The following is a 10114-nucleotide window of genomic DNA, read 5'->3' as shown; positions in this document are numbered from 1 at the left end:
ATGTCTTTGGTAAACCTAATGGTTTCCATTAAAAAGTCTAAAAAGCCCTTAAAACATTAAAATTTGACTAAGGATAAATCTCAACTCGGGTTGAAACGACTGGGCATACTCCACGTCACACCACCCGCGTCGGATGGTCGTCGAGCTTCTTTCTTCATACGAGCGGGTAGGCGTCTCCGCGTGGATTCATCCCGTGTCAGAACGTCAGCTTCTCCTCTTCCTACGCGGGTATGCGACCCCGCGTCACCGAACTCGCGTGAGATCGTTGATGCTTCGTTTCTCCCGGTGCGTGCGGGTAGCGGTGTCCGCGTGATCCAAGCCGCGTTGGAGCTCTTCGTTGGTTCCTCTCGATGCCTCGACGCGGGTAAGAGAACCCGCGTTGGCTCAACCTGAGTTGTGCTCGCTTGAACTCGTGCGGGGTCGCATACCCGCGTAGGAAGAGGAGAAGCTGACGTTCTGACACGGGATGAATCCACGCGGAGACGCCTACCCGCTCGTATGAAGAAAGAAGCTCGACGACCATCCGACGCGGGTGGTGTGACGTGGAGTATGCCCAGTCGTTTCAACCCGAGTTGAGATTTATCCTTAGTCAAATTTTAATGTTTTTAAGGGCTTTTAAGACTTTTTAATGGAAACCATTAGGTTTACCAAAGACATATAAATACTTTTGTAATCCCAAGAGAGGATCTTATCTTGTTTTCTATCTAATAACAAAGAACTTTTAGGTGAAAGATCTTACCTTGATCATTTTCTTCTTGCGATTTGCTTGATTAATCTGATCATTAATCATGATCAGCACCAAATCTTCATTGATTCTTGGGCTCATCATGAAGAGTAGTGAGTAGTCATCTTTGGATTCATGGGTTAGGAAGACTAAGGGTGATTAAGCTAGATCTAAGGGGTTTTAGTATAGATTCATCTTGTTCCTTGCTAGTAGAGTGCTTTTAATGCAACTCTAGATTTGGCCTCTCTAAAGTTGAGCTCTAGGCATTTCATGCCTGAAAGGAGTTTGATGAAATGTCTGAACCAACTCTCCTAAGCTTTTAACATTATTTACCAAAGAGATTTGTTGTTAAAGGTGTTAAGATGGCTGGTAGACTTGAGATTAATGATTACTTAGATAACATACAACCAAAGAGATTTGATGCTAAAGTTATCTTAGTAAATGAACATTCATCTAGAGATAGAGTTTGTTTAGGATGGTGTCTAGGTTTAAGGTAGATAGATTGGTTGAAAGTTAACACCGTTAAATTGAAACTTGATCACCCAAGGTCAATTCCTTTAGCCCATGAGTTCTCTTATCTCATAGGAAAGAAAGCTTTGTCCTTAATTGCATTTTAGTAGCATTCTAGTTCAAAAAATCATCTCACCAATTGATAGCACTTAGATTAAGCATGGTCTTGCATTCTCTTTGCTTTAGAATCACTTAGAACAGGTTTGACATCCTTTATTCTACAACATTTGATTAGGAGCCTTGAAACTCCTATCATCAAATCGCTCCTATCATCAAATTGTGTAGAATAAAGGATGTCAAACCTGTTCTAAGTGATTCTAAAGCAAAGAGAATGCAAGACCATGCTTAATCTAAGTACTATCAATTGGTGAGATGATTTTTTGAACTAGAATGCTACTAAAATACAATTAAGGACAAAGCTTTCTTTCGTATGAGATAAGAGAACTCATGGGCTAAAGGAATTGACCTTGGGTGATCAAGTTTCAATCTAAAGGTGTTAACTTTCAACCAATCTATCTACCTTAAACCTAGACACTATCCTAAACAAACTCTATCTCTAGATGAATGTTCATTTACTAAGATAACTCAAGCATCAAATCTCTTTGGTTGAATGTTATCTAAGTAATCATTAATCTCAAGTCTACTAGCCATCTTAACACCTTTAACTAGGACTGGGTTGCGGGTCAAACCCGCCCCGCTGACCCGCCAACCAGATTTAAAATTAGTATTCCCTCCGAATCAAAAATATACATATTTTAAACTTTTCATATAGAGAAAATGGCATAGATAGCCCTAAGGCTGAGTTGCGGGTTAAACCCGCCATGCTGACCCGCCAACCCGCGGGTTACAAAGTTTTTTTTTGTCAAAAAATCCGACCCGCACAACCCGCGAACAAATAAATTTGTACCCGCACCCGCCTCGTTTAATTTTGCGGATAACCCGCGGGTCCCATGGGTTATATTTTTATTTTAAAAAATATTTATTTAATTTAATTTTTGTAAAATATAATATAAATAATATATTTATAATTAAAATTTTAAATATTTTAAAATATTTTGATTATTATTTTTTAAAATTCCCATATTTTCTTTACAAAATATACATTTTTACAAAAAAAAATATATTCTTTTAAAAAAATGTAAAAAAAAAAAAAATTGCGGGTTGGCGGGTACCCGCGTTTCAAAATCCACCAACCCGCATCCGCCCCGCATAAAATGCTCATAACCCGCACCCGCACCCGCAAATCGATTTTTCTAAATTGTTCGACCCGCACCCGCCCCGCGGCGGGTCAAACGGCCGGGCCCCGCAGGGAAAAACTCATATTCCCAGGCCTAGATGTTCTTCTCGACATCTCGACGCGGGTAAACTAACCCGCACTGGTTCTCCCCGAGTTGAACTGGCTTGAACTCGAACTAACTTCATTTTCATCTTTTCTTTAACTCCCATGCCTCTAAACACCTCCGATCACTCCATAGGTCACTCTAATACCTGATTAAGACATATGAATGCAAAATAGATCCTAAAGATGCTAAACTCTTACTCTATATGATCATTATGTACAAAATGGAAGCTTAAAACAATGCAAATATGCAAGATATCAACTCCCCCAAACTTGTTCTTTACTTGTCCTCAAGTGACTTTGCAAGAACTCATAAGAGAAAGAGGTTTGAAGGTGGGAACTCATAGCCAAAAGTAACACTTCCTAATACTCAACTTAACATCCTAAGGAAACATAGCAAATAGCATGAGCAACTCCCTTATTATACTCTAGCTTCTCTAGGCCTATCAATACTCCTTATGCCTCTACACAAGTTGCAATACTCATCAACCAACAAGTTCTTTAAACCAGCTCTCACATTGATTCACACACACACACACATGGTGAGTTCTCACAAATGGGCACATGATCTCAATCACTTGGCTAGGTAAGTATGGTCTAATATGAATGAAGAGAGAAGGATTCAAATGTCATCATTTCAAGGTGGCTATCACTCAAAAACAAGGAGCTTGATCAGCAAAATTTATCTAAGATTAGAAGCAACTCATGCATACATAGATTCATTTTCATCATACTACCCCTTTTGTTATAAGTAATCACAAGTTCTACCCTCTTTTTATCATCATCTCAAAATCAAAGTAAACCCCTCACATCACTCACCCAATGAGCAACTCTCTTTTTCTTTTGACTAAACCACTAGAGATTTTAACTCACTTTTTATAAGCTCTAACTCTTTTTCATTCCCTTCCCCAACTTCTCCTTGATTCTTTTTTTTTTTTCACTTAAAAGTTCTTTGTTATTAGATAGAAAACAAGATAAGATCCTCTCTTGGGATTACAAAAGTATTTATATGTCTTTGGTAAACCTAATGGTTTTCATTAAAAAGTCTAAAAAGCCTTTAAAAACATTAAAATTCGACTAAGGATAAATCTCGACTAGGGTTGAAGCGACTGGGCATACCCCGCGTCACACCACCCGCGTCGGATGGTCGTCGAGCTTCTTTCTTCATACGAGCGGGTAGGCATCTCCGCGTGGCTTCATCCCGCGTCATAACGTCAGCTTCTCCTCTTCCTACGCGGGTATGCGACCCCGCGTCACCGAACCCGCGTGAGATCGTCGATGCTTTGTTTCTCCCGGTGCGTGCGGGTAGCGGTGTCCACGTGATCCAAGCCGCGTTGGAGCTCTTCGTTGGTTCCTCTCGATGCCTCGACGCGGGTAAGAGAACCCGCGTTGGCTCAACCCGAGTTGTGCTCGCTTGAACTCAAACTAACATCATTTTCCATCTGTTCTCGAGCCATAATGCTTCTAAACACTTCCAATTACTCCATAGGACACTCTATTACCTGATTAGTACATATGAATGCAATGTGATTCCAAAAATGCTAAATTCCTAATCTATATGATCATTATGTACAAAATGGGGACTTAAAACAATGCAAATATGCAAGATATCATCAACCAATCTTCCACACAAAGCCTTGTCTTGTCTTGGATCGTGTTCTTGACCGTCGGGTTGGTGATTTCGATGACAGTGTTGGAGCTAGGGCATTGCAAAGACTGTGAGAGGTATCAGTACAAGAGCTTCGAGCTAAACATTGTCGTCTCGCATGCGTGTTTAGCTGTCGTCTCTCTTCTTTGCGTTTCTCATAACTTGAGAAAGCATGGGATTCGAAAGTTTCTCTTTGTTGATCAGCTCAGTGGTCGTATGGGACGGCTCAAGGCTCAGTATATTCAGTAAATCTCGGTGATTCTTTCTATCTTTGGTTCAGAATCTCTGTGACAGATCATTAGTTGCATGAAAGTTGAAACTTTTTTTTTGTTTTTCCATATTACAGAACTCTGTGATAGTTCATGGGTTGTCGGAAAGCTGAAACCTTTTATGTGTTTCCTTATTACAGAACTCTGTTAGATTGCTTGTACTTTTGTCACTCCCCTGTTTTGGATTGAAAGCTGAAACCTTTTTTTATGTTTTTTCTTTATTAGAGAACTCTGTGAGACTGCTTGCACTTTGGTCTCTCTCCCCTGTTTTGGATTGAAAGCTGAAACCTTTTTTTATGTTTTTTCTTTATTAGAGAACTCTGTGAGACTTTGCTTGTACTTTTGTCACTCCCCTGTTTTGGATTGAAAGCTGAAACCTTTTTTTATGTTTTTTCTTTATTAGAGAACTCTGTGAGACTGCTTGCACTTTGGTCTCTCTCCCCTGTTTTGGATTGAAAGCTGAAACCTTTTTGTGTGTTTTCCTTTATTACAGAACTCTGTGAGACTGCTTGCACTTTGGTCACTCCCCTGTTTCGGACTAGAAGCTGTTCGAGAGATTATTAGGATGCTATACGTACCTCATGACCAGCCATGGCTCTCTGTTTTGATTCTCTTGTCTATAATCTTGTCATGGACTTACTTAAGCACAATCTTTCTAGCCGCAAGTGCCATGTTTCATCTGGTCTGCAACTTGCAAGTCATTCACTTCGAAGATTACGCAAAGCTCCTAGACGGAGAGTCTGAGATCTCTCTTTTCATCTATGAGCACATATGTTTGCGTCATTACCTCTCTAAGATAAGCTACAGGTTCCGCATCTTTCTGCTTCTACAGTTTCTAGTCGTCACTATTAGCCAGTTTACCACGTTTTTCCAGACCACTGCGTATAGCGGACGTATCACGTATATAAACGGTGGTGATTTCGCAGTGAGTCGAGCTTTAGTTTCTTCTTTGGTTTCTTGTTATACGGTGATGTTAAAAGCTTGGGATGATTATGTTTTCAGGTCTCTGCGGTGGTCCAAGTTGTTGGGATTATTTTATGTATGCACGCAGCAACGAAGATATCTCATAGAGCTCAAGCGATAGCATCAGTTGCAAGTAAATGGCATGTGATAATGTCGTGCTCATCTACTGATACAACTCAGATAAGGACTTCTCCTAGTGGAGTTCACTTGGAAGCCACCACGAATCCACCCATCTCCTTTCAGAATTAGGTACGCCATTGCTGAATGACACCATCTTTGATCACTTTCTCATTTTGAAGGCTTCATTTACCTTGGTGCAGGATGTTCAGCTTGATCCTGAGTTTTTCAAAAACGTTGGACAAATTGTTCTTTTTGGTGGAGCATTTGCAGTAAATGGAAATGTAAATCCAGCATCAGAAGCTAATGTAAGTTCTTGAATGCGAACATGTGATCTCCATACACACTAGTGAACTAGTTTATATATCATCCCCACTATCTTTTTGTGTAAATTTTTGGTGATCCAGAAGCTGCAGATATTGTGTTCACATGTGGTGCCGATGTGATTGCTGTGGGAATCAACGTGGCTCATCAAGTTATCATGACAGGTTATTTGGAAAAATATTTTTGCCTTCTTTGGTGTTTTTGCATATGTATACAAATGTTTTTCTTACATTCTTTCTTATCATCTGAACTTCTTGTTTCTTTGCTGTGTTTCTACTTGTACTTTAAATCTATGTTTAAAATATTATGTTTAAAATTTTAATAAATAAATTTGAAATTTAATATACCACATAAATATACCTGTCTCTTTGCTAAGTCTTAAACTCACTTTTCCAACTAAAATTTATTAAAAAAAAGATTAAGAACCCAAATGAGCACGTACGTGGGATAACGATGCTTTTCGTGGTCATTGTTTATTTCTATCATTCTGGTTTAATCTATTTATCAATTTTTGGTTCAAATGGTTCAATTACAATAATTGTGTGATCAGTACACAGCCTTTGCCATTTCCACAAATTAATCGAGAATTTATTTTATTTTATTCAGCCTCTTTTATATCTCTCTCATCTTTTCCTTCCTCTCATCTCCATCTTCTTTCTCTAATATCATCTTCCTCGCAAGAAAGTTATAGACCTTGTTCAAGAGAAGGGTTAGTGATTCTTTCTAGAAGAAGAGTTCTGGATTAGTGTGAGAAGGTCTCGTTAAGCTGCTCCTTTAGGACAATCGAGGTTAGTTTGATCGATCTTGTCACTTAGATCCAAACTTGGGTCATAACTTGTACTTGACAGTTATGGTTCTAACTTATAGTTCAACTTGTGTTTGGTTTAGATTTCAATTCAACAAATCAATGGTGGTTTCACAGCCAATCAGAGAAGAGGAAGAAGCAACCCAAACAGCCTCTACTCTCCATCATCAAATGATTCCTTCCGAGTTAACTCAAGACGAGTTCGCCGAGTTAACCGACTCAATCACCGAGTTCCACACCTACCAACTCGGTCCGGGACGCTGCTCTTCCCTCCTGGCCCAACGCATCAAATCTCCGCCGGAAACCGTTTGGTCCATCGTGAGACGCTTCGACCGGCCTCAGACTTACAAACACTTCATCAAAAGCTGCTCCGTCGACGAAGGGTTCGAGATGCGAGTGGGATGCACACGCTACGTGGACGTGATCAGCGGGCTGCCGGCGAACACGTCGAGGGAGAGGCTCGACCTGCTCGACGATGATCGGAGAGTGACGGGGTTTAGCATCACCGGAGGCGAGCACAGGCTGAGGAACTACAAGTCGGTGACGACGGTTCATGGGTTCGAGAGAGATGGACGGATCTCTTCCGTTGTTCTTGAATCGTACGTCGTTGATGTGCCGGAAGGGAACACGGAAGAGGATACTCGTTTGTTTGCTGATACTGTGGTTAAACTGAATCTGCAGAAACTCGCGTCGGTTGCTGAAGGGATGGATCCTAACTCCGGCGACGGGAGAAACTCTCCGGTGATGTGAAATATTGGTGGAGAGAAATAAATGAATACGACAAAAGTTGGGGAATATTCTTCTTTTTTTCTCTTTTTAATTGTAATATTTCATTTGAAAGAACATTCTTACTGAATTTTAATTGGCTCCTTTGATTGCTATCATATTTTCATTTTTATCCCTATTGTTTTTGTTCTCTCCTAGATAGTTGGAATCTGGAGTTTAAATCTAATGTTAGATAGCATTTAGGGAGCCGTTCAAAAAAAAAAGATAGCATTTAGGGATAGTATCTTCGTTTAGCAAAAAACTGGTTAACAATGTATTTTTTTTGTGATCTGAATTTATACTTAACACAGAAATACATAAGATCGGAACCCTAGCCGACGATTACATTAATGCAAATCCAAAGACACAAGTTAACGGTTAAACAAGTAAGTACATACACATAAGCCGGAGACTTAATATGATCAGTCTCTAGAGCCAAAATGACAAAAAGCCTAAACCAGCCACCAGTCTACCATAATAAGAAAACCTTAAAGAGAACCACCCGAATAAACTACGAGAACAAAAACCCAAAACAAAAAAATGAACTCGGACTTGGTTACAATAGAATGTCGTTGCCACATAGTCAACTTCTTGATCCACCGAGATCACACGAAAGAGAGTCACCGAAGCTCCCACACGCCCACCCATGTGTCTCTACATGTATTTAACTCATGAGATAGATAAGCGAAGCACAACAGCCAAAAGATGTAGATCCATCACTGTTGCGGCCGGATCCCATTGAAAAACTTTTACCGAATTCAAAATTAACGAGATCTAAGTCGGTTAAGACATGTTTCCTGCCTCACATATATAAGAAATTACAGAAGAAAAAACAAAAAAAAAATAAAGCCCTCTCCTCACAGATCCTATCCTACACGACAACAATCATGCACGGATCACCGGTGGGAAATGAGACAATCGCTCACTTTTCCTCTCGCTACTTAATTTAATTACATTTATACTTGAGTTTACACTTTTAGTAAAAATTTAGGGATTTGTATTTTTTTTCAAGTATTGTTATATTTCTCATTTTATTGTATTGTAAGATGATTTATAAAATAGCTTAAACTTTGTAAGCCATATGAGAAAAACTTGATCTACTATACTCACGGCGCTTTTGACGTGTGCTCATGGAGCAATTGCACATGGCCCCACAATTTTTTTTGCAAATTTCTTTTATACACGATGGCCCTAGAATTTTAACTTCTTGCAAGAAAGGGCCCTAAATTTTTATGTGTACAAGAAAATACCCTAAATGTTTTGATTATGCACTGGGCTCATATATATTTTGAGCCTATACTTGTAAAATAGCAAATGCGTAGTATAACTTTTCATCAACAACTAGAAAACTGGAACACATATTTATAGTACATGAAATGTGAAACTATTGGTCATTTGTCAATATATTTTCCCAATTTTTAAATTGTTTGAAAATAAATATTCTATTGATTATTTAAACTTTTCCATTTTTTTGTCGAAGCTATGACGGGTTACCTTTTTATCTTTTTTATTTTCGTTGGTGCTTCGTTTGTGGTTCTAAATTCATCTTGAATGCAGCTTTTGCGGTGAATATGGATTCTCTATACGGCTTTATCTAAGTAGTGGTTAAATCTATGTTTTCTTACATGTCCAGATTTATTGAGGATAAGCTCCAATGTATTTTTGTTCTTTTCTTACCGGTGAACATATTGGATCTTGGATTTTTCTTCAGTGGAGGGGGGAGAGGTGAGCCATAGGGGGTGTGTAGCTCGAGGGAGGTTTAGAGGAGCTTGAACTTCCATGATTGATGAGTATTCCTCTGGTGATGGCTGATTAAAGAAATAGTTTTGTTACGATTAACTCAGTTTTATCATATACTTTTCTTACTCAAGTAGTCATGTACTATAGTTTTCCCACTCATAGTCATTCGTCAGTGAGTGGTGGTTTGTATCTCTTTGGTGGCTGGTGCAAGTATATTGTCATTCTTCAGCGAGTGGTGGTCTGGATCTCTTTAGTGGCTGGTGCAATGGTGTATATTGTTCAATTCTTTCGAATTTATCTTGAGTTCTGTTGTTATGGTAGTTTTGGCGGCGGTGTGGTTGTTGACGACAGTTTACTTGTGTGGTTAGATTCTCATTGGTGTTTTTTATTTTGTGGCTTATTGTGAGTTAGTTGTAATATAATTTTTATTCTCGTGTGGTTTGGTTTCCATTGGTGTTTTTTTTATTTTGTGGCTTATTGCGAGTTAGTTGTAATAGGACTTTTTTTTTTTGAATCTATTACAAGTTTGGTTGGATATCATATTTTTTCTTTATCTTATTTTTTTAAAAAAAATCTCTCTTTCAAGTAACAAACAAAATTTAATATGAAAACTTTTTTAAAAAATATCGGTTGATTCACTTTTCTCTTGAACGTATGTACTCAACTTGTTGGTAAAAAAAATGTAAACTTATCATGTAAGTTATGTCAAATCCTTATTTATGTCAGTTGTATGCAGGCTTTGCAGCAACATTTTTTTCTTTTTGAAACACAGTCGCAGCTACATTATATTCCGAATTTAATCGTGTATTTTCGGGGAAGAGAAGTTGGGCACTTAATGGGAAGGCCTTATTAGATAACTACGCCCATTTATGGATAAGTGATATTTCTACAAAGTTGGAGTCAGATTATT

General features: G+C 38.7%; 1 protein-coding gene and 1 pseudogene across 1 annotated transcript; both read left to right on the top strand.

Moving 5' to 3' along the window:
* LOC106314512 overlaps positions 1 to 5732 on the top strand; it is an 8183-nt pseudogene extending 2451 nt beyond the window's left edge.
* Positions 5733 to 6479: 747 nt separating this feature from the next.
* On the top strand, positions 6480 to 7583 carry LOC106313333 (abscisic acid receptor PYR1-like). The gene is made up of 2 exons (XM_013751127.1): positions 6480 to 6682; positions 6783 to 7583. Exon 2 carries the CDS (start codon positions 6802 to 6804, stop codon positions 7447 to 7449), a length of 648 nt encoding a protein of 215 aa, XP_013606581.1. The 5' UTR covers positions 6480 to 6682; positions 6783 to 6801; the 3' UTR covers positions 7450 to 7583.
* Positions 7584 to 10114: the final 2531 nt, after the last annotated feature.

The sequence above is a fragment of the Brassica oleracea genome, chromosome C9 (assembly GCF_000695525.1).
Source record: "Brassica oleracea var. oleracea cultivar TO1000 chromosome C9, BOL, whole genome shotgun sequence".
Lineage (NCBI taxonomy): Eukaryota > Viridiplantae > Streptophyta > Magnoliopsida > Brassicales > Brassicaceae > Brassica > Brassica oleracea.
This window is presented reverse-complemented; position numbering and strand designations above follow the sequence as displayed.